This window comes from Camelus bactrianus, chromosome 13 (assembly GCF_048773025.1).
Source record: "Camelus bactrianus isolate YW-2024 breed Bactrian camel chromosome 13, ASM4877302v1, whole genome shotgun sequence".
Taxonomy (NCBI): domain Eukaryota; kingdom Metazoa; phylum Chordata; class Mammalia; order Artiodactyla; family Camelidae; genus Camelus; species Camelus bactrianus.
The window spans coordinates 71,071,859-71,095,325 of record NC_133551.1 but is presented as its reverse complement, the minus strand read 5'-3'; the positions used below and the strand labels follow the sequence as shown (position 1 = coordinate 71,095,325).

The 23,467-nt window shown below is 46.2% G+C and overlaps 1 protein-coding gene across 6 annotated transcripts in view; it reads left to right on the top strand.

Moving 5' to 3' along the window:
* The window catches only part of VPS13D (vacuolar protein sorting 13 homolog D), a 225,281-nt gene that overhangs the window by 177,794 nt on the left and 24,020 nt on the right, over positions 1-23,467 (top strand). For 4 of the 6 annotated variants that reach the window (XM_074377398.1, XM_074377399.1, XM_074377396.1 and 1 more), the window contains one exon: positions 2,192-2,387. The exons of the other annotated variants lie outside the window; for them this stretch is intronic. In XM_074377398.1, coding sequence (XP_074233499.1) covers positions 2,192-2,387 — 196 coding nt within the window. The remainder of the gene's footprint in view (positions 1-2,191; positions 2,388-23,467) is intronic. 6 annotated transcript variants of the gene reach the window in all.

The window sequence follows — 23,467 nt, the reverse complement described above, 5'->3', positions numbered from 1 at the left end:
TCTGACTCATTTGCGTTTTGTTGTCAACAACTTCTTAGCGTGGTATTAAAAGCCCTTAGAAAAGTCACCCAGCCAGCTCTTCCAACCACTGTCCCCTAGCCACACTGTTTGTCTGTCACCCAGAGCAACGTCCTGCTCCCCAGACATGCCTCCGAGTCCTTGCTGACTCGCGTTTCTTCTGCGCTCCCTCCTCTGCCTCACTTCCTTGCCTGTCAAAATCCTACTCCACCTGCAAGTCCCAACTCAGATGCCGTTTGCCCAGCTCCACGGTCCCCACTTAGACAGTCAGACTGTCTCCTGAGGGCCAGGGGACTGTTTTGTATTCACCTTTATACATGGTAACCTGGCATATAGCTCTTGCTTAGTAATGGTTGTAAATTGGGCTGTTTGTACCAGATTCTTAGGAGTAGTCTAAAGCTGTCAGAGGTTTTATCAAGATTCATTAAGTTTTGATTATCTGCATTTGGAGGAAGAAGAAGGAATATACATTATAAAAATCATATTTGTCTTCATGCTTAGGGCAGAATTTTTATCAAGTTTCCTAATGGTGAGGTTTGGATCTATATGCCTCTGCTTTTCCTAAGCCTGCCCAGCTGGAAAGTGAGCAGCCCCCAAGGAAACATCCATCCAGAAGTAAAAATTGTCTGAAATTAATCTGTTTATGGACTTTAAAAGTTGATTGTTGGGCAATCATCTGGGGTTAAACATTTAATCATTCTTTCTAGTAACTGTAATGATAGTGCATTGGACCATCAGAGGCCTGTTTTTTAGTGAATATGGAGTGCTTTGCTGTGTGTATTGATGCCTGTGTCTGTCCAGCATCCTTAAATGCAGAGAGAAAGCATGGCTGTCCTCACTTTTTAGATGGACATACCAGTGTGCTGAGAAAATGGGTGACTGGTTCAAGACTGCAAAATCCTTTCCAACCAGAGATCCTTCAGATAATATGTACAACACCTCCAGGAGCCAGCTAGGCCTGTCTAAGACCCACAACCAGGGGCCTTATCCAAAGAGGACCCATTAAGCTCTGGGTTATATGAAAGCAGTAGCCTAGCATGAGAGCCTTCCTTCAGGATGGGAAAACAAAACAAAACAAAAAACCTTAAAAGATAACAAGAACCAGAATGAATTCAATCTTCTTGGTTTAAAAACTGGGAGTCAGTCTCAGTTCTCTCCGTGGGCTCTGCTTGACCCAGGTTCAGTGATGTTCTGTCTCTGCCATGAACTTTGTTCAAAAGCTTAGGAAAGGCGTACTGCCTCGCTGGAGCAAACGGACCCAGAATCCAGAAGAAATGTTGTGAATTGTTAGTACATTCTCACCCAAGGAATTTCCTTTACCAATTTGTCTCACTAGAGCTGAAGGGTCTAGAGAGCATCCTCAGACCCCCACCGTCAAAGGGTAAACATCCTGTGAGTGTCCCTGGCACAAATCCTGGGACTGCTCCCCGGACAGGGCCCTGCTTCTTCCCTGCAAAGCCTGTGGCCTCTCCAGCCTTTGCCAACTTCTGGCCACTTTTGAGGCTCTTTAAGGCCATTGCTGTCAACTTGGCAAAATGTTTGGAATGTCTTTTTGACCTAGGTTGGTCCTTTGAACTGACTCCACTGAGGGTCCTGGCTGGCTCTGGCAGCTTTGGGGGTGCCGTTCATCAAGTCTTCCTCGTTTACTCTGATTGCCTGTACGTGTTTTAGCAAAGTGCCCATTAGCTTTTACCCCATTTCAGACTTTGGGTGGTGTTGGCCAGCCACACGGTGTTCTTTGAAAACTGAGGTTTTATATTTAGTAATCTCTCTGCCTTATAGTTTATGAGATCCCAACTTTCCCCAAGAGCCCTATTTGCTAGCCTGTTGATTGAATCCTACATCTGCATCGTCTCCTTATTGCCCATATGCTATTCAAGCTCTGGAATTAAAAAGTAGCCACTCTTAACCTCTTAGCTTTTCCTTGATTTGTTTTTAAACTGCAACGCACTTTACTTCTGACCAATATGTAATGTGTATTCTCTGACTCTAAAACATAGTGGCCAAATCTGCTGGCCCCCCATCTTGAGTTGGCCTGCCCGTGGCCTGTCAAGAGATTGGCATTCTGCCCCTGAGTTTACCTTGCCAGGTGCATGGAATCGAGGGGTTTGGCTTTAAATGCTTTTGCTCTTGTCGTTGGCCAGGTTACAAAAGCCCTTGTCTTTTTTGCTAGGTATCATTGGTGGACTGACCAGTGTTATAACCTCAACAGTGGAAGGTGTGAAAACAGAAGGGGGTGTCAGCGGTTTCATATCTGGCCTTGGGAAGGGGCTTGTTGGCACTGTAACCAAGCCAGTGGCAGGCGCCCTGGATTTTGCATCAGAAACAGCCCAGGCGGTGAGAGACACAGCCACACTTAGTGGCCCCAGGTCAGTGGTCGTGGGGGGAGTGGCTTCTGCAATTTCCAGCCCAGTTCTGCTGCCTCTCCTAATCCATACTGATAAGTTAATCATATGCTTTCTGCCTTAATGATGTCATTTTAAAAAATTTGAATACATGGAACTAAAATTTCTGACCTGCCTAATATATGAAAATGAGGCACAAAAATCTGGCAAAAATTTCACCAGATCTGTATCTATATCTGTGTCTGTCTGTCTGTATCTTCATCTGCATATACTGGGTCTCTGTGTGTATAATGTTGTTTTTCTTTATAAGAGGGGTCAGAAATACAACTGCATCCTTATAGACCTCCCCTGTTCACCAAACTACTGAGACCCCCACATGCCCATTAAGAAAATTCTCACGCAACATGCTGTGTCTTGCTCCGAGGCTCCATGGCAGGGTTCTAGAAGCCCTGCAGTTGTGGTTCATCATGTGAGTCTGTCCCTTCTTAGTTCTCCTTCCACTTGAAAGTGCCAGCCAATCTCCCAGTCTTCTAAGGAAACTCCCCAAGGAAACTGGCAGTCTTCAGGGGGATGTCTTGCCTTGATACCAGCTGAGACAGGAAATCAGTGACAGCCCATATGGTTCTAAATCCCTCAGCGTCCAACTACTTTAACTTAGCTATTCGTGTTAGTGGCCTATTTTAGCCTCCCCTTTTCAGAGTGACTAATTGGGGATCTTATCAACAAAGGATATAATGAATGTACAGTTCCCAGCCAAGCTGGACTCCACTTAAGCCCAGAAGGATTTTGCTGCTGCCTGGCTAATAGATATTCCCTGAGTGAATTAGTGTGCCCTTTCAGAATGCCGAGAGCCTGGGCCATGTCCACACCCTACGCCTCCCTCAGATAGGATTTGAAGTAAAATCATCCCCAATTAAAATGAATCCATTTTCTGTCACCAGGAACCCTTACTGATGACACATTACTGCAGCAGGGGAAATGCTTAAGATTGTAGACCGGGACCGTGTGGTGTGTTCTGCCAGAATGTCTTCCATCTGGAAGCAGCTGCCTTTTTTAAAAAAAAAAAAGAAGGATCTGTAGAGTTTACTTTAGTTAAGTTACATTCTATTCTCAGATATAGAGCTGAAACAATCCTTGAGTATATTTTGAAGCATTTATGAAGTCAGGGGGAGGGGCAGTAGGGAGGCTTCAAAAGTATTTCCAGTTAGTTTTTCCATGTCTGCTCAAAGCCCAAGAAGCCTGCCTCCAGTATTTCGTTAGGACGGTTAACGCCTAATGAAGCACAAGTAAAGCAGAAGACCCCAAGAATTCCAAAAGGAACCATCCTTATCCTTAAAATCCCAAAGTGGTCAAGGGATTAAGTGATCTGTTCCAAAAAGGGACCGAAGGGGGTGTGTGTGTGTGTGTGTGTGTGTATGTTTATACACAGACAGATATAGGTTAAACTTTAAGAATATTATTATTTTGTGCTGCAAATTTTAATGATGTTGACCAGAAAGAAATCACTTGTACTTTATACAGTGTCCATTTAGAAGTCTTGATAAAGTTTTGCATCCTTTTTAGGAGCATAAGAAAAGCACAAAATGGTTGCTACAGAAGGAAAAGTGTTGTTGTCATCTTTACCAGTTGTCCAGTGATGCCACAGAAGGTTCTGTTTAGTGTCAGCCAGGGTCTGTCTGTGACTCATTCATTTTCAGTAAGTAAATATTGATTGAAAATTGCCTAAGAACTCAGGGCCGGGACTATAGCAGAAAGCAAGTTTCTCCCTGGTCTCAAAGGACTTACAGTCAGGCGGGACAGCAAACGTAAAACAAATAAGCATGTAGGTAATTATTTGCTAAAACTGATAAACGACCTAGGAGATGTACAGAGTGCTGTGGGACTGGATAATTCGAGAAGGCAAGGAGTAGAAGGATGTTTGCTGACATACGGTCAGTGAGGTCAAGAAAGGCCTTTCTAGGGAAGCGATGTTTGAGATGAAGCCTGCGATGTAAGTGGGAGTCATCCAGATGAAGAGAAGAAGGAATCATGTTCCAGGTGAAGGAGGACAGAGAAGTTATGCTGCTGTGTCTCCTCTCTGTCCCTGGAGGAGCCCGTAGTGGGAGAGCCAGGGCCACGCTGCCAGCGTTGAGTAGGGCATGCACGTGCTAGACTCATGCTAACTGGGGGCCTCAAAGAAATTTGGCCCTTTACCCTTTCTTGCACTGAAAAGGCACTACAGAGTCTTGTGAAACTCTTTGGCCTATTTCCCTTAGTAAGGTCCCTTAGCCTAGGTCCAAAAGTTGGGTTATTGGTGAGCAGCCATGCAAAGTAGAAAAGAACACTTGAACTGAAAAACAGGACTGGGTCCCAACTCCTTACTCATTGGCTTTGGGCCCTTGGTCAGACCTCCTTGCCTCCTGAAGTCTGTCTTTTCCTCTGTGAACTAGGGATAAATATACTTGTTGTGTTATTCTCTCTCTCAGAGGTTTGAAGCCCAACCAGAGTTATTTTTATGTGGAAACTATAAAGAACTATAAAATGCTGGGTGATATTAATTTTGAAAGTCACATTAAAGGAGCACCGAGGTTTTTGCAGGTGGAGAAATGTTTCAGTGCCTTCAGGGTTTGTTCTGATGACACTGTGATCTCTTAGGAACGTACTAGTTCTACCAAGGGATAAATCACCGTGGTTTCTTGGAAGTGAGTTATAACCATCACCAACCATCCCAGTTGATTGAACAGGATCCAGGGGTGTTACTCAGGGTTTTTCCCCACTGTTTAGACAACAGGGACTAACAAATGATTTGAAGGGATTAGAAGTGAGATTCTGACCGAGGGCTGACCTGAGCCCAGGGACTGAGCCAGGGACAGAACCCAGGAGTCCAGGGGCTCTGCCTCTGAGTCTACTCTCGGAATGAGGCATTCTGCTTCCTTCGTAATATTTCATCCAAGTGAAGGCTTAGATCTTAGCATCTATGTTTTAAATGACCCAAATTTTAAGCAGATGATAGCAAAGTAAGCCATAAAACTGTGAAAGAATACTCCTTCCAGTAATCCATCTAAAAAGTGGCCTTACAGGAAATATTGGCTCCTTCTTGTGTTTATTTGAGCATGATTTTATTTATAGGGACCCCCCCTCCTTGAGTTCTTTAAGATTAAAATACTTCCAAGTTCCTCTCCTTGTTGGAGCGTGCAGCCACCTAACTGTTCTCTGAAATGTCCGTGCAGTCTGACAGTCGTTGAGAAGGCAGGTGGGGGTCGGGGAGTGGAGAGGGCGGAGGACAGCAGAGCCTTGGCCTCAACATGAATGCTGTGGACCAGTATCCCCTGCTGCATTTGTTAACTGTACAAGTATGTGTGGTTTGGAACTGAACTAAGAAGCCTTTTCCAAGGCAGCGTTCTGCTGGCTCGGCTTGCATCTTCTAGTCTACGTGTATTGGGCCGCATTTGTCTGTTCCTGAGTAAAGTTCATGGAAGTGACACAGATGCAGCCACACTTGTGGTGCCATTGAAGCCATGTAGAAAAGCCCGCCCACCCTTCAAGAGAGCAGGGCACCAGCCGGGCTGCATGTCCAGTTCTCTGCATGTTGCACGGCTTGGGGGGTACTTGGTGGTAGTATCTGGAAAGATACGTGGGCAGAAAGCTGCAGAGACCCAGGAGCAGCCGTTTCACACTAGAAGGCAAAAACATCATGGGAAAGGGAGGAGTGGCCGGCTCTGAACTATTTATTTGCTTGTTTATTTCCCGAAATACCATATGTTGTAGACTTTGGGTCTCATGACATTTCAGGAAAGTAGCAGATGAAGATTTATGAAGCTTGGCCCTGAGGTTTCCTCCAAAATATTTCTTCACCTTTTTAGTCAAGACCCAAAACGGGAGAAGTGGGAGTTGGCAGAACTTGAAATATTTAAGCCAATTTAGCAAAGCTCAGGAGTGTTGGAGCTTATCTCATTATTTAAGTTAGATAAGGAGGAAGGGGAAATCTGAAGGATGATGATAGATCAGTGTGTAAGAATATAGCCATCAGGTCTCTGATAGTGTTCTGGAATCCCAGGACCCTTGTGTTGTGCACGCAGATGTAAATTCCAGTTGCTCTGAGAGTTTTTGAGTAGCCTTTTGGTTGACTTCACAGAAAAGATTTATGGTGGGCATACTTGACTTCTGTGAAAACGCTCCCGAGGCACCACCCAAAATTCGTTAGAGAGACTTTCCGTTAATGACCTCTTAGATGTAAAGCTGAAGTGGAAATTTTTTTTAAGGAAAAGCCCTTTTTGTTAACAGTGTTTGCATCTTACCTATGACTTTCCAGGATAAAAGGGTTAAGATCCTCTTGAGTCCGCAGAGCCTGAATGCCATCAGGTTAGAAGAAAGTCAGCAAAGGGGACTTAGGAGCTGCTTCCCCTGCTCCTCGCTTTAGTCTGGCAGCATTCTCTCAGTGTCCTACCCCGACCAGCAGTCTGCAGTCCTCGGTGTTTCACATTACATGTCAAGCAGAGCTGGCATGAATTAATAAGCCTTTAGGGATCTTCCAAAGGTGAAAATCTAATAAAAATTAAAATGTTTGTCAGAATATACCAGTGCTCTCAGTTTTTCCCACCAACGTTCTGTCGAAGGCAGCACAGAGCAGACTGTACCCGGACGGTACCCCATGTATCTGGAGGCAGAGCAAGTCCAGCATTTCTTGGAAAGTTTCTGTTTTATCTTAAAACTGTAAATGAATTGTACAACTATCGTGTGTTTGTTTTAATAAGATAATTTTAAAAATTGCTCCTCAGTAAAATTAACCATTCAGGAAGAAATACCAAGTCATCCGGCAGCAACCGCCTCTTACTTGTTTAAAAAGTACCAGACAGCCCTTCCAGATGAGTTCCACAGACCCTGGTGGCATCAATATAAAGATACAGTTATTGATGAAACGCGAGAGTGGTGCAGCTTGGACCCTGGGGCTCTGTTTCTCGTCTTTGGGCAGATCTGTCTGTTGGCTTGGTGACCATCTGCTGCCTGGGGCAGCCAGTGCGTTAGATAGCATGTCAGTTTTACCATGAGAAGGAATGAGACTTCAGTGAAACTGAGAACTACTGTTGCTTCCGGCTGAAGGGAAAAGACTGTCCATACCTCTCCTGTTGTCCAGAAGTGGCGCCGTGGATGCGGGGCTGCCACTTTGTCCATCTTCTGCTCACCCGTGCGGGTGTGCGAGGCGAGAGCCCTGCGTTCCCGCCTGCAGGTCTGGCCGCCCCAGGCCTTCCCCGAGGGTGCTTGAGGGCAGATGGATTGCTCTCAGCCTTCCTGCACAGACCTGGAAGCAGAAACAGCGTTCAGAGCTGTGTTCGTGACGTGCACTGTCTCACTCGGGTCTGAAATTAAACTGATGAAGTTACAGGATAAGGTATTTTTAAGAAACATCTTAACAGTCCTTCTTGCCTTATAAGTTAAAATTCCTGTCACAGGAACACAAGCAGAGAAATCTTACTTTCTGATACAGACTTCTTCCCTCTTGCTGAACTCGAAACACTGTACTCCCCTTTCACGCAAAGACTCCAGGCAGTGCCATTCTCATAACACAACTTATGGAAAGCTCAAATCTGTTCATGGAAGAAAAGATAAAAGTGTGTGTGTGTTCCTGCACACACATATTTGAGAAAAGCCTTTCCATTTCTGAAATCCTATGACTCATTTTTATGCAAGATTATCTGTTAGGGAAAAAACCCACTTTTTTGGTCATGGTACATTATAATCGTTTCTAGAAAGGAGAGCGTCTATTTTTTGCCATTTTTGGCTTGCAGAGATGACTGACTTCATGGAAACTGCACTATCCTGCTTCCAAAAGTAAAAGTAAATTGAATTCAGGCATGTACATCTTTGATGTACAATCCTGGTATCTCAACCAGCAGCACCTAGATAAGAAAATAGAATGGAAAGTGTGACTGCTTCCTGATTTTGGTTTCTTCCATTTAAAAATTAAATCATCAGTCTAGCCCTTGTACATGAGTCCCTTCCTTGTTCGGTGACTTGATTTTTAAAACTCTGGAATGACACGTGATCTTACATATTTAAGATACGCATTTGAGGTTTTTGGTTTGAACTTCAAGAGAAACAGAAGTGTATTTCTTCTTGAGAAAAACGTGTATTCCCTGCATTAGAAAAGAATGAGAAGCCGTTTACTGTTGGTAGAGTTCCTCTGCAGAGACATTAAGTTTATTTACTTTTAGATTTGGATGGCAATCCTATGTCTTTCACTGTGTTCCCTTACAGAATCATCCCTCTTTGCCCAGGATGAAATTGGAATCTCCCTTAAAGAGAGGATCCAGGTTTGAGTTCATATCCCCTGGTCCCAGAGACCTTTAGACAGATAAGAGAATTCTGAGATACCTAGAGGACATACAGGCTGGCAAAGAATTGAAGACTGTAGTATTACAACTAAAGGCTTGTCATCTGTGCGGGGAGAAAAAGTGGGTTTGGACGCTATGATTAACCCTGAGTTTCCTTGCCCCGATACCTTTATTTGGTACTCTTTTGCCAGACTTTTGCTAAGTTTCTCATTTATTTGTCAAATAGGGGGGAAAGTGAGATTGAATTAGTAAAACATTTTAATCACAGTACACCCTAAAAGAAACAAGTTTATTATACTGGGCTTCTATAACTCAAATCAGGTTAACAGTGTTACTAATCTATATTCTTAGTGGATCTGCTTTAGTATGTAGAGGAAACTGATTTTTAGTTAGCACAAATTTTATACATATGGGTCCTTTTAGAACAAAGATTCTCAAAATATGGTCTAAGGACCCCTGGGGAACCCCCAAACCTTTCAGGGATCTGTTAGGTCAAACTTATTTTTATATACTTATATATTCATACATATATAGATATATAGATAAACAAACAACTATTTTTGTAATAATGTTGTCTAGTGAATACAGCAGAATCTTCCAGAAGCTACACAGTGTGTGATATTGTAACAGGTTGGCTGGAGACGCAGATAGGAGAATGCAGCTGTTTTCTGTTAAGCAGGTCTTGAGGAAATTTGCAAAAATGTAAAACAATGCCACTCTTTGCACCTTCTGTGACTTCACGAATGTGCCACCAGCCAACAAATACCTGTACCTGGTTAATTTCCTTGACAAGCTCTTCTACTGGGAAATATGGTGACGATCATCATCCCGCTGATAAATAGCATGTATCGGCAGTGGTGGATTAGCGTGGATTAAACTGTAGCCGCTGTGATGGGATGCTTCGCTTTGGCACCCTGCCAACAGTTGTCAGCCCTCCTAGTTTGCTCCTGACTTTTACTGGGTTTCTTAAAGTAACAATTGGAAGGATTTTATCACATATCAGAAAGACCTCTCACAATAATTTACCTAATTTAGTCCTTCACCTTAACCTACCGTCCTAATAAATTTTAACTTCAGCAGCATGGTAAGTGCACAGCAGATGACTTCAAAGTGCAAGGTCCACCTTCTCAAAAGGCCACGTGGTTGTGTTAGCAGTGCCCTGAGCTCTTTCGGGAAATCAAGAAGGTGTATCTCTGTTGGAGCTGACTTGGCAAAACCTCAGTTTTCCACCCTAGCAAAGTTGGTGGAGCAGGGTAAGCCCACAATATTTGGCTAAGCTCCTTTGAACTCCTTGTGGAAAGCAGTTTTTATGAGGCAGTTGTTCTGTGCTAACACCAGAGACAGCTCCTGGTAGATTTTCCCAAACATACTTCAAGCATAGATAATGGCAGGGGTGACCCAGGCTGTATCATAAACTCCAGGGACTGCTGAAAACTTCAAAGGAGAGGCAGAGCAAAACTTCACGTCTCATTATGAGGAGGATGGGCCACAGGGATCCTGGCTAACCCTGGCAGGTTGGGGCTGGTTGAATCCAGTGTAACCTCACTGAGAACTACTCCCAGGATGGATGGAGCTTACCGTCCGCTAGGCTCTGCTGATCTACCCCAGCAGCACAGTTAGGGTCGGGGTACCGCCACCTGCCCGCCTTCCAAGGCGTCAGAGGCCAAATTACCATGTGTGAGTGCTTTCATACCCCTGTTGAAAATATGTGAACCTCAGAGAGTCTTTATGTTTTTGTTTAAACTATGAGGGGCTCCATCAGTTCAGCTGAGCCAATTCTGAACTTGTGATATTCAGACCCGATTAGTCTTAGTTAGCTCACTGGTTCATGTACAGGCGAATTGACAGTAGAAATTCAAGTGATTAAGTATTGATCTCCTGCTATATTCCAGGTATATAATAGGTATTAAATACTGTCTGCTTTGAAGAATCTTCCAGATTCTTGAGAATCATCAAGCTGTTTGTGTGTTAATATTCTCAAATTAGTCTTATATGTTAATTAAAGTAAGTTTCCTATAGCTTTCTTTAAGTACCCCTTTGCTAGTCATTTGACTTGCTATTTGTTCTTGAAAAACAACAAAACTGTATTTGTGGTGGTGATGTTTATTGGAGGGTGTGTATTGGTGTATATTTGGTAGCAATGAGCATTTTTCCCACATTATTGGGTCCGTCACAACCCTTTTAAAACAAATCATTAACATTTTACTAATTGTTTACAGTTGGCTAATGATCTCATGATTTTTAAATTCTAGCTTACACATATTTACTAAGTATTCTTCAGTTTTTACAGTTAATAAGAACAATGTTTTAAAAAAAATCTATCATTTTGACCTTATCTCATTATAACAATATTTCTAGCTTTTCAAATTAAATTTTATTTTATCAAAGTAAATATACATCCACACTTGTAGAAGTCAAAGATATCTACACATTTGAAATCAAAAACCAGCTGTCAACTGCCCCATTTTTCCCTGCCTCTTGATTCCTGCTCCCCTAGAGACAGACCACCTTCAGCACTTTTGTCTGGTTCTTCAATTTTGAGGTATTTACCTCCATGTTTCTAAAAGAAAAGAAAAAAGGAATATAGTGCTATTTCTTAATATTACTTAACTTCCTATTGCTGTACATACATCCCCCACTCATTTTTCAATATACTGTAGTTAGATCATCCTTTTCGGGTAAATCAGTATTTTGTTTCTGCATTATGACTATGTAAATAGTATTCCCAGCGAAGCCACGTAGGTTACTGTGATTATGTTTCCTTTTTGGTTTAACTTTTTAGTTTGTTTTCTCTCCCTGGAGTCAGTAAATGCTTTTATTACTGTTTGCTTAGTTTTCTATATGCATATTTCCAGTTTATCCTCAAACTTACCTACTTTCAACTTCTTTTTACTCTGAGGTTAGTAACAACTTTTTAAAAGATTTGTCCTATCTGCCTATTGCTAACACATCGACACACTCTCCTGAACATGGTAAAACATGCATTTAGTAATTTCTCGTTGCCCTTTTCTTGGCCGTTCTCCTCCAGGATGCCCCGGGTGCAGTCTGGACAGCCTGCTCTCGGGCTCCTCTGTGCAGCTGGTGCCCTTGCCCTCTCCTGAGGCTCCTTCTCCCATTTGTTTGTCTTTTTCTTTCATGAATAGGGGCAGTTTCCGGATGTTTGGTGATTCTTGACTGTCTGTTCTACTCCCATTTAAGGATGAGGCACTAATCTGCGGGTGAGGGCTCTCTGTGTGGGGCCCAGGGGCCTTGCCGTGAAAGGATCGGGCGGGACCTGTTGCTGCCGGTCTTCTCCTGAGGAGGAGCAGGCGGACTGGGGGTGAAGGAGGGACCTGCAGGTCTTGCTGCTGCTTCTGCAGGCTTTTAGGCAGTCTTCCTGTTTTCACCACCTCGCAGACAGGCCTCCCTGTTCCTCCCTGATGCCCCAGGCCTTCAGAGCTGCTTGGTGCCTCCATCTTCGAGAAATTCAGCGGGTTAGCGGACTAATTAGCGTACTGCTTTGTGGCTTCCACTCCCTCAGGCTTACATCTCAGCACCACTGTTCCATCTGCTTTTCAGCTTCTAAAATATTGTTGACACCTTCTCTTTATCCTTCTGGACCCGTGCCATTTGTATCCCTTTGCTTTCACTTTAGAGGGGTCTCTGGACTCAATCTGTCACATTTAATCAGAAATCCTATAATTTAGACTTTTCACTAGTTCATTCATCCTTTCTTGAGGTCTCTTCTCCTCCACATTCAACTAGTAGCTCTGAATTAATGTGGTTTTACTGAAATCCATATACATTGTTTCTGCTAAAACATTCTTTAAGTTTGGTGATATTAATAAATAATATTATTGCTGACATGGTTGAACATTTACTACGAACATTTACTGTGTTCTCTGTCGTTTACGTGTATTATCTCATTTAATCATCATGACAATTTTTGAACAGCATCTGCTTAAGCAGTCAGTGACCCTTCTTTCCCAGGAAGATTTAGAATGCATCTGGAGAGAGGTCGTTGCTAGTCCCAACCCCAGCTTTCAGTCTGGTATTGGTCTTTAATCTCTCATTCTGAGTGTTGTAAAGAAACACGTTGTGGAAGGCTCTTGTCAGATCCCAGGAACATGAAAGAAATAGCGCACCCCACGGCAGTGACATGGCCCTGTCACCACCCCTCGTTGAACCATAAAAGCTATTCAGAGGGGCCGGCAGCTGGTGAGCGACTGTACTTAGATCCTGGGTGCTGATGGGTGTTTTGTAGTTTCCAAGGGAAGTTGCTGAAAGTTTTCTTATCTTGACACTCCAAGGGCAAGAGGTCTCTCTTCAAAGGGAAGCGCTTGTTTCAGAAAGAGATGTGGAAAGAACATAAAATCGCAGGTCTCCCCAGCTCTGAAGGAGAAGAGCACTGTGGTTGCCAGTGTGAAAAGAAACCGAGCCCTTGCAGGGACGATGGGGGCTCCGGCAGTGCTGCCTGGCTCCCACGTCTGTGGTACGAGGGCAGAGGGCCCCCTGTGGAGTCAGACAGCCCTGAATCTGAGTCATCTCCCTGCTGCAAGGTTCTCCCCCGTAGTATCTCCGAGGTGAGATTCCTTTGACTCATGTGGAATAGGAATAATGACGCCTGCCTCAGTGGGTGGTTACGGGGATTAGATGACATAATGTATACAAAGCACTTAGCCTGACATGTGGCATGTAATTAGGGCTCAAGAAATGGCATTTGTGTCAGTATTCTCTCCGAAGAGGGGATGCTGAGTGTATGTGAAACCGGGATTACGTGTTTACCTCTTACTTAACGCTCTGTGCCTGAAAACTTGCTGACCGCTTGCTCTAGTGCAAGACGAGGAGTTCATATGCTTTGCTGGGTTCTTGTCTGTCCCATTCTCTTTCTTCACACGAAACAGACAGTTAAATTCAGGCCTACAGACCTGTGATGGTTACATGGTTGGAATTCCGGGTGGAGAAGCTCACCTGGGCACTGAGCCTTTGTGTACGAGAACCCCAGTGGAAAAGGTGTGCAGAGGCCACGAACTTGCTCTGAACCCGCTTGTGAAGAGCAGGTGATCCCAAACTATTGTTAGTGTCTGCTGTAAATGATATGCCTCTGGGTTCGAGCAGAGTTCAGCCAAAAGCCCCACATGACATGGAAATCTGTCCTGGAGCCAGGTTTGTCGGGTAAAAGTTATGTAGCGAATGTCTCCAAACATTGGCATCTGTTGTCCGCCAAGGGTAGGACAGCCGAGAATGATGAAGTGCTTACGGAAATTAGGATGGGGCATGCGACCCTACAACAGCTGACACACTGTTTCAGGCCACTGTTGCTCATCCAGCTCTTCTGATAAACAGCTTTAAAAGCATTACGTGGTTTGGAAAGCATTCTTCAAAAACGGTTATATTTTCCAGACGCATGACAGTCCACTGTTTAGCATTGTTAAAGGGTTTTAAGTTGGAGAATCAGATCCCCCTTCAGTGGGGCTGTTGAAACTATCGAGGGCTTATCTGTCTGTCTCTTGCCAGGACAGTCTCACAACAACATTATCACATAGGTTGGGGTCCCCTATGTCTGTTTAAAAAAAAAAAAAAGTGCTCTTAGGTTCAGGGCTAAGGTTTAAAAGGAATGACTCTCATTTCTAGCTAAGTGTGATGGGCTCTTTAAAACATTACTCTCATTGTACACTCATTATTTCATGGTTTCTACGTAATGAAAGTAGGAAATAACTTTGATATTATAAAGCTTTGAGCCTTTGAAAATGAGCTTTGTCTGGATTATAAATGTTCATTTCATGATCCACTTCAAAACTCATCTTCCCATTTGTCCTATTTGCAGAAATTTAGCTCCTTTAGGAAATTCTGGGTGTCACTGGGCAAGGGAGGTGGCTCATGGGGGGGTGACATGCCAGCTGGGCAGTGCATTTAAGACTTAGGTTGACCGGATGATAAATACAGAGTGCTCTAGTGACAGATTTTTAAGGCACTGCTGTTGACGTCTAATGTACCACAGATTTTTTTTAAGTTTGGGATAGAGTTCATGGGATGTTATTCTTATTCCCAGAATGCGGTGGTGGAGCTGACAGAATCACCCAGAACATCATCTGATTTATTGTGTTGAAGTGACAGCAGCTCACAGTCTTTTACTGCGTCACTGGAGGATCAGTTCCTCCTTGATTCATGTCTCTATGATCAAAATAACCTATCTGGATGTTCCCTTTGTGTATTGGCGGCAGCGTGGCCTTCTGGCAAGAGAACCAGATTGCAAATCATGAGACCAGAACCCTGATTCCAGCCCGGACACTACTTTGTTTTGTGGCCTCGTGCAGACAGCTCTTCATCCTGTCCTCGGGTCAGTCTTCACACCCCAAAGTGGGCAAGGACCGTCTTTGCCCCGGTCACATCTGTGTGCCTGGGTACAGTGTAACCCCTGGAGGAACAGCACAGATGGGGCTCCCTTAGGGCTGGCTCTGCTGTCAGGAGGAAGCTTGGGCGCAGGGACAAAGAGAGTCCAGGGAGGACAGATGAAAACCTGATTGCCTTCTCTAAAAATAAAGTGGCCATGGGTGAGTCTGAGGCAGCCTGTACCGAACGTCTCCCTGGGCAGCCCTCGGCCCAGCCTGAGCCGTTACATCTCCTGCCCTGAGGCATGGAATCTGTGGCCAAGCCTGCCCTGTCTCTGCTTCCACCCTCCCTCCGATGTCACCTCTGGGGAGACTGAGGTGCCCCCAGACGTGACAAGCTGGGTCACACGGGGAGTATGTGAGGATGGCCCACGTAAAAACCCGTGTAAATGGACCACTTCCCACATGCTCAGTCACATGGAGGTCCCTGAAGGTTGGCAGATTTTTAACTGATGGCCAAGAAATCAGTGTTTAACAAAAAACAAAACCCTTGACAGAGGCCATTTTGCACCAAAAATGGATCTGTGTGGTGTGAAAAGGCAAATTTCAAAACATATTTCCTTTTCAGTTCCCCAGCTGGTATCAGATTAGCCCTTCGCAGCCCTGTCCGCAGTGCTGGAGGAGCTGGCAAGGGCGAGGAGCCCGGGGAGGAGGCGGGCCGGAAAGCGTGCTGGGGAGACGCCGGGCCGCTGCGAGTCCGTCGCCCGTGGCTCTGGGCACGTGGACTGGCCGGTGCCGCTGCATCCTTTCTGCAAGCAGCTTGTGCTCCTGCATTTTTGGAGCCTGCCTTGTTGTTCGCTTAGGATTTGTCTGTCCCTGGAATGTGGGCATCAGAGGGACCCCGAGATGGAGAAAGCCCTGCAGGAAGTAGGGGCACCCAGGTCACTGTTCGTAAGTTCTCGAAGTCTGTCCCGGCCCACAGCGGAGTCTCATTCTCAGAGGTGGGTCCGGTTTTCCAAAGTTTAATGTATCAGAGAATCTTGACGCGTCTGGGTTCACAATGGGCCAGAACTGAGCCTTCAGGAGCCCTTCTGTTGTGCAGCCTGATGGAGACTGGCTTCATTTCTGAGTATTCGTGTAACCTGTGATAACGTGTGTGCACGTGCTTTGTACTGCAGACTGTCCTGGGAGGAGTGAGGTAGTGTTATGACGAAAGCCTTGATTGAAGCCTGCAACTCTGTGTGAATAACTGGAGATAGATTCGATGGGTTGCACATTTTTCTTGAGGATTTCCAGGATGGATCTGCCTAGCTTTTTCCTGCCTCTTCTTTCCTGACGTAAGTGGTTCTCTATAACCTGTGTTTTTAACAAACCAAAACAGATAGTACAGAGTAGAAGAATTACCATAGAGAAGAGGGTTCTCAATAGCAAGAGACAGTTTTCTGTGACCCCATTCATTTCGTGGCACCTCTTATCGACCCCCAAAAAAGGTGCTTGAGGCTTTGGAATGACAAATTCAGCAGCTCATCTCTGAACATCAGCACAGTAGATAAGGAAACTTTGGGAGAAAAATGCAAGAATGTCTGTACAGTTTCCATTCAGAAATAAGTGTGCTCTGAATCTGAATCAGATTGAACCGCATCTGATTTGAAACAGGCCACTGGCTTCACGAGACTCCATCAGAGAAGCCTACCTCCACCCAGAATGGGAAAATGCCTCAGTGCGTGTTGTTGCTGGTGTGAGATTTCTGGTTTTATTTTTAAACAAGCTTGGGCCTAGACTAGGGCTGCCTCACAATGGCCGGAACAACACAAGGGGCAGGAAAGCACCAGGTCAGCAGCAGAGACTCCCCTCAAGGGCTTTCCTGCCTGGCCCTCTCATCATGTCTCTGGTCTGGATTGGGTTTGGGTTTCTTTTCTCTCTGTTCCTCTTAGTCCTTCCTCTGTTATACTTGGACCTTGGTTAGAAGAGTCCTAGTAACCCTCCCAGACTTCCACAAGTCAACCCAGCAGCCTCGTTTTATAGGTGGGCCCGCTGAGACACAGCAGACAGACGTGGTGAACTGTGGGCTCACGACTTGCCCCTGGGAGAGCCTGGGTTCAGCTGTGCGATGTACCAGCTTTCCAGCCATGAGGTGCATCCTCTGGAGTGAGCTGCAGGCGCACGCCTCGGGAGCCACTGCAGGAGTGCTCTTCTCTTGGGTTAAACTCTAAAACTAAAGTCAACTCCCGTCCATCGGGCTGCTTGTTTAACCCTTTGTACACTAGTCAGAGATACTGAAGATCACGGGTGAGAGCAGGCCCCGCGGGGCCTTCTCCTGTCTGACTCCAGGAGACCGAGTCCCCTAGGGATGCCGCCCCTCCAGGGCACGTGTGCACAAAGCACCAGGAGTTCACCCTTGTAGTCAAGGCCTGAAAAACACGCTTACTTTTTTCAGTATTAATGTTAAAAATAAGACAGCTACTAGCAGCGTTTCCATTCCCATCCCCCATGGGAACTGGCAGGTCTAAAGGATGCTGTAGAACTGTGGCTCCTTTAACGTCTTAGCTGTACCGGGGAAGCCTGCCTCCCGAGGTGCCCAGGGCCCACAGCCTCACAGGAGGTGCCTGCGGGAGGACTCGGCCGCCGCTTCATAGAAGGTTTATTAGAGATTGGACCGAAGAGTTTGCTTTTGTGAGAACAAAGTGCAGTCGTCCATTCAGGAGCAGCTCGGGGCCTGTACGTAGGGGCCCAGGGCCTGCCGGGATGGGGTTTTACACTTGGGCTGTCCTTTTGCCCTTCCCCTGAACTCTTTTCATTTCAGTCATGAGCAAACAGTCAGTGCCTGAACTAACAACCCTGCTGTCCTCCGGAGCACGGCTCGCTTACAGTACCGAACAAAGGGAGGGAGGGCCGCGTGGGCCGGCCCAGGCCGAGGAATGCAGCTTCAGGGTTCTGCTCCATAAATTTAACCAGCACGACGAAAAGGAGATAATATGAGCCTTCGTGATGATCTGAAGGGGGAGGTTCTGTGTCCCATTGATTGCGGTCTGGCCCAGTGCCAGGCCCAGGCCTGACCGACAGTTGAACCATATCGTTAAGGCGTGTAATACAGCTCGAGTCTTGTACTGCCGCCAGTGAGCGCATATCCACAGGGCAAAAGTTTATAAAGAGTTGAGGCTGTCCTGTTTAACCCTCTCACACTGCATGTAATAGACCCAGCTGCCATTTAGAACTTGCCCATCTGAGGTCATAAAGGAGAGCCAGCACGTTTCTTGTCCTCAAACCGGGCTTTTCAGGACTGGGGAGAGGGGAGAGGTGCTGTCTAGAGAGGGTCAAGGCGCGGTAATGCTTCCCTCTGGAGAACAAGGCCGTCTGCCTCCTCCCCTCCTCCCCAGCCAGAAACGGGACACCTTGGTGCTTTATTCAGAGTAGCTCTCTGTTTGCAGTATAATGTTGCTGAAGGAAACGGGGCTGACACAACAGGAAACCTACCCGTCTCCGAGGAGGCAGAGGTGGTTGGATGCCGACAGTGGTGTGTTCTCGTCCAGTTGCTGAGACCCAGCATGGCTCTGTTTCCTCCTCGGAGGCGAGTAATAGCCTCATGTTCTGGCTTTCCACTGCCCAGCCTAAAGGCTAGACCAGAGCAGGTGGGAGGCCGCCTGAGAAAAGCCGTGACGGTCCGCGGCAGGCCTCCCTGTGGAGCCGCTGCCCCTTCGTCGGCGGAGGCTGGGGGCAAGGCCTGGGAAGCCGGGTTCTTGCAGTAATGCTGTGTTGCGTGCATGGACAGATAGACAAGGCTTTGGCATTAATATAGTCAGAAGGAAAGGGCTGTCTGTCTTCAGAGGACCCCAGGAGAGAAAAGCGGGTTAAGGGAGTAGTTTAGTCCTATTCCTCGGCTAGCTGGGCCACACTGTGGGCCTACCTGTCCTTTGTCCGTACCATCCAGCAAGGCATATATTTCTGTCCTTCCAAAGAGCACTTGTCTACAACGGACAAGGCGTCTTAAGCGGGTATCCATGCTCTGGATGGTGCTGCGCCAGATTTTGAGTGCTTACACATGCCGCACACTATGTTAAGCATCTTATATGTATTACTGTGTAATCCTCCAACAACCCAATGAGGCAGGGGCTGTATTTTCCCCCATTTTGCAGATGGGAAAGTTGAGGCATAGAGAGGTTCATAACTTGTCTGAGTACTCAAAAGTAATGAAAAAGGGAACCAGAATGTGAATCCTGGCCATCTGAAAGCAGAGCACACACTGCTAACTTCTACACTACTTCTGGATCACCTCTTGGCCTCTCTCTTCAAAAGAGCCCATGATTTAAACCTGAGGCCTCTTACCAGGTCTCACTTCCTTTTGATTCTTGGATGTGGAAGGTGGGAATCGGCTATCTGGCTATGACCTAGAAGATTTAGGGAAAGACTCTTAATGCAGTAAGTTGGGGAGAGGTACTGTCAGCTCTGGACCTCACAGCCTGAAGGGTGCTTATCACACCTTCTCACCCATACGGACTTAATGCAGCAGCGGCAGGTGGCAGGTCTGGAGAACCAGGCCACCAAGCGGTGTGTCCAGGGGCTGTGCTGTCCCGGGCCCTCTGCTGTATCCTACCCCCTAGCCCCCACCCCAACCCCTCCCCAAGTGATGAACCACTGTATCCTTCTAAGTTCAAAATTTTCTACTTTCACAAAATAGCAGTCACACGCATGCAGGTTCCAGCTTGTCTTTGCTCTGCCATCCAGCCAAGGCCATCTTCACCAGCTGCTGTCCTGGGAACGCCTACTGGGACACAGTACAGGAAGCCTTGGAAGAGGGAGAGAATGTCCAAGTGTGTGCTTAGCATGCTGTAACCTTCTTTTGATGGCCAAGGATAGCTTCTGTTTATTTTGATGCTGTGGGGCCTGAAAGAAGGGCCCTAGAGGTAGGAGACGAGACTAAAGGGCTGGCCACCTCTGAGATAGTCGGATTCTATTTAGTCAGCCTTCCACGGTCCAGGTGCTTTCAAAGCCTAAAATAGATTCTAGTAGTCCCTGGATGATTTGGGCACTGAAATGATTACTACACCCAAAGTTTAGCAGACCTTGGTCCTGGGTATCTTTTAGTGTGCCACCTGTTTGGGGGTCTCTTTTGTCATGTACTTGAGCTCATTTGGCATCCAGGAGTTATGCTGGGGCTAGTCTTTTGGGATGTGAAGAGAGAAACCCTAGCGGGGAGTGAGTGGTTAAATTGTAGGAAGAAGTTCTGCTGCTCTTCTGAGTTACTTCTGTTCTGTTCCACAGTGATTACAGATGCCATGAGGTAGCCAGATGATCCCCAAACCGGATTTATAGAGATTCTTATCTGCAAAGATCTTAAGACAGAAAGCACTAGAAAGTTCCAGTGCTTTATGTAATATGCAGAAGGGGGTCTGGTCTGAGCTGCTTGCGTCTACGCGGTTGGTCCCTGGGGAAGAGAGCAGTGACGAGCATTAGCTCCCAAGTCACCTCTTGCCTTATGTGTGACTCACCCTCCTTTGTCAGCATCAGGGGTGTCCCAGGCCTCCCTGCTTCTCTCCACCCCAAGGAACTTGTTCTTTGGAATGCCACAGGCTCGTCCTGCCTAACTGCCGCAGCCTCCAGGCCCAGAGGGAGGAGCAGTCCGTCGACTGACAGGAGAGGCTAGAGCAGAGGTTTCGTGTTCACTGTCTGCATGGCAGGAAGCGGTGCTGTGGCCTCTTCACCTGACAGACTCCCAGATGCACCTGCTTTTCCCATAGGCACAGTGAGGCCCAGGTAGAAGGGCCAGTGCCGACTGCTGGGCGGTCTGTGCTGATTGCAAGCTAGGGTCCCGTTGCCTGGGGAAGCCAGTTGCCAAAAGCACAAGGTAGAGAGTGAGCAGTGGCTGGCGCCGGGTCTGCAGGGGCTTCATTCTGCTGCCCTCTCTGCCTGACAGGGTCTAGCATCCTTCCCTGCGGCCTCCTTGCCTCTCAGCAAGTTCTAACACATTTTGAGTCCACATGATTTTCTACTCCTGTAGAGGAAAGCCCCAGGCCAACGACTCACACGGATTCAGTCTCACTGGTTCTCGTTTCCTAGGAGAACACATGCTCTGAAGGTTTGGTGCGGGCTCTGACCCAGGGGATGAGTCTGGTTTTTATGAAGGCACAGAAATGCACCTGAGATGACCCCAAGTCCTTTTCTTTCATTTTTTGATTTCTCGCCACCTGGACCATTAATTCTACTTTCAAAAGGGGCTGGAGAGGAGGACATTTCAAAGCAAAGCTGATTTGGTCTGTGAACCAGCTTGTCTTCTAGGTTGTACTTCACGCTGATGAGAATCAGAAAGGACAGTCTATAAGCCCCTGAAATGCAATTTCCAGTGAAACACGAACTTCACTCTAGTGGCTCTGCAGCTGGAGAGCCTCAAAACCAGGTCCAGATGTTCCCTCTCCCTGGGTTACAGGAAGGGGGTTTTGGGCAAGTTGGGAGGCAGAGGGCTTGTGCTTTTACCCGTTCTTGGAGTAGCCCTTCTGCAATTTGTGTCTTGCCTCCCAGGGCTCTTGAGGGTATGTGCTGTGAGCACCTGGGTCCATTTTGGCCCTGCCTGGCACCTCCCACTCGTCAGTCATGATGTGTCGCTCCAAGTGGCCAGTTACCACCGGTAAGAGAGGACCTCTCCTGCTGTTCAGATTCAGAGAGCAAGACAGTGCTGGTGTTGCAGCAAAGTGTGTTACAGCTCAGTGTTACAGCTCAGTTGTGACAGCAACCTGGATCCGGGTGAGAGACCAGGCAGCACACGGAAGGTTGGAGACTCAGGTTTATTACACCAGCAGGCCCAGAGGAGTTAACATTCCAAGCTCTGGACCCCGTCTGTAGGTTCACACAGGCTTTTATAGGCTACCAGTCTAGACTTTGCAACATTTTGTAACATCATATGTAAATAAGGTATAACAAAGGTGACTAATTAGGAACAAGCTTTGTAGAAATGGGCCAATCAGGAGTGAGGGAAATGGACCAATCAGGAATTAGCTCAGGGAACCAATAGAATCTTAGGTATAAGTTCCACTTTCCTAGAAGTAAGCCATTTCAGAGTTTAAAAAGCGAGATAATGTCACAGGGCCAGGGAACCGGATGGTGCTGGCAGGAGGGTAGTAGCCTGCCTGGGGGTCCTGCCATCTTTTTCATGGGGCTTCCCACCTCACTGGAAAAACAACGGGCTGGGGGCAGGCCTCCTACACAGGGCCCTCAGGTTAACAAAGCAGCGTCCATGGTCCCCACTGCCATCCAGCGTAGCATGTGGCCGTGCCTCCCGGTCTTGGGAGAAGTAACAGTAATGGTCAATTCATGGTCCTTTCCTCTGGAGAAGTCGTCACTCAGACTACCTCTTGGAAGAAAGCCATTCCAGACAAAGCCTGGCCATTCTCACTCCTCCTTTCCTGGTGTGCACTCAACCTGTGCTTGTATACAGTATGGAATCATAGAAATTTGCCCTCAGTCATGCTTTGTGTCTTAAGTGTGCCTTAGACATTTTGGCGTTTGTGCTTGACTGCTCCCTGAATCATCTTTTTAAAAAGTAGTTCTATTGTATGAGCTTAAAGATATGTACAGATGTGGACCGCTCTGAAAATTCAAACAATATATGAGCACGCACAGTGTATAGACCTTGTTCCAAGAACCTTGCACAAGTCGTCTCTTTAATTCTTACAGCAGGCCAGTGAGGTAGTTACTATTATTCCTATTTTTAAAAAGAAAGTAAACAGAACTCAATCCCACTGGCCGTTAATAATCACCAAAAGGTCAATAATGGTAACTCAGCCAGATACCTCTGTTTGTACGTACACATGTGCACACACACACCCCCCAATACGTGCAGATACATGATTTTACGTGAATCATAGAGGCACGACTATTGATGCCTAAAAGTAAATCACTTTTAACATTATATTACATTAACAAATCATTTTTAACATTATACTAGTAAATCATTTTAACATTTATAAATACTAAATTGCACATACACAGCAATACACTTAACTAGTCCTTTATCGATAGACGTTTCCATTTTTTTTGCCATCATAAGCGTCTTTCCACATGTGCATAATTCTCTCTTTAGGGTAAATTTCTAAAAATAGAATTGCTGGGTAAAGGATAAATGCATTCATTTACTCAATTCAGTCCAGAGTTATGAAATAGGTACTGTACTGGGAACAAGGCTTTGTCCTTCTTCTGAGCCCCTGCCAGTCTGAGAGTAGAGGTTTCAGTGCCCCTCCTGGCATGTCCTCCACACCTAGGAGTGTTGCGTCATCTTCATATTTCGTTTGGCCACTTGGGGCTCTTCTTTTGTGAATTATCTTTGCATATTCTTCACCCCAATCCTTTGTAAACCCTTGAGGGCAGAACTTGTCTTCTTTTTTTAGTGTGTTTGTTTTTGTTTGTTTGCATCCTGTGTTGGTCCTCCCCTTCCAATAGGTGTGTCCTTTTATCAGTTTCTCATCCACATTAGTACGCCTCTTTCTTCCAAATA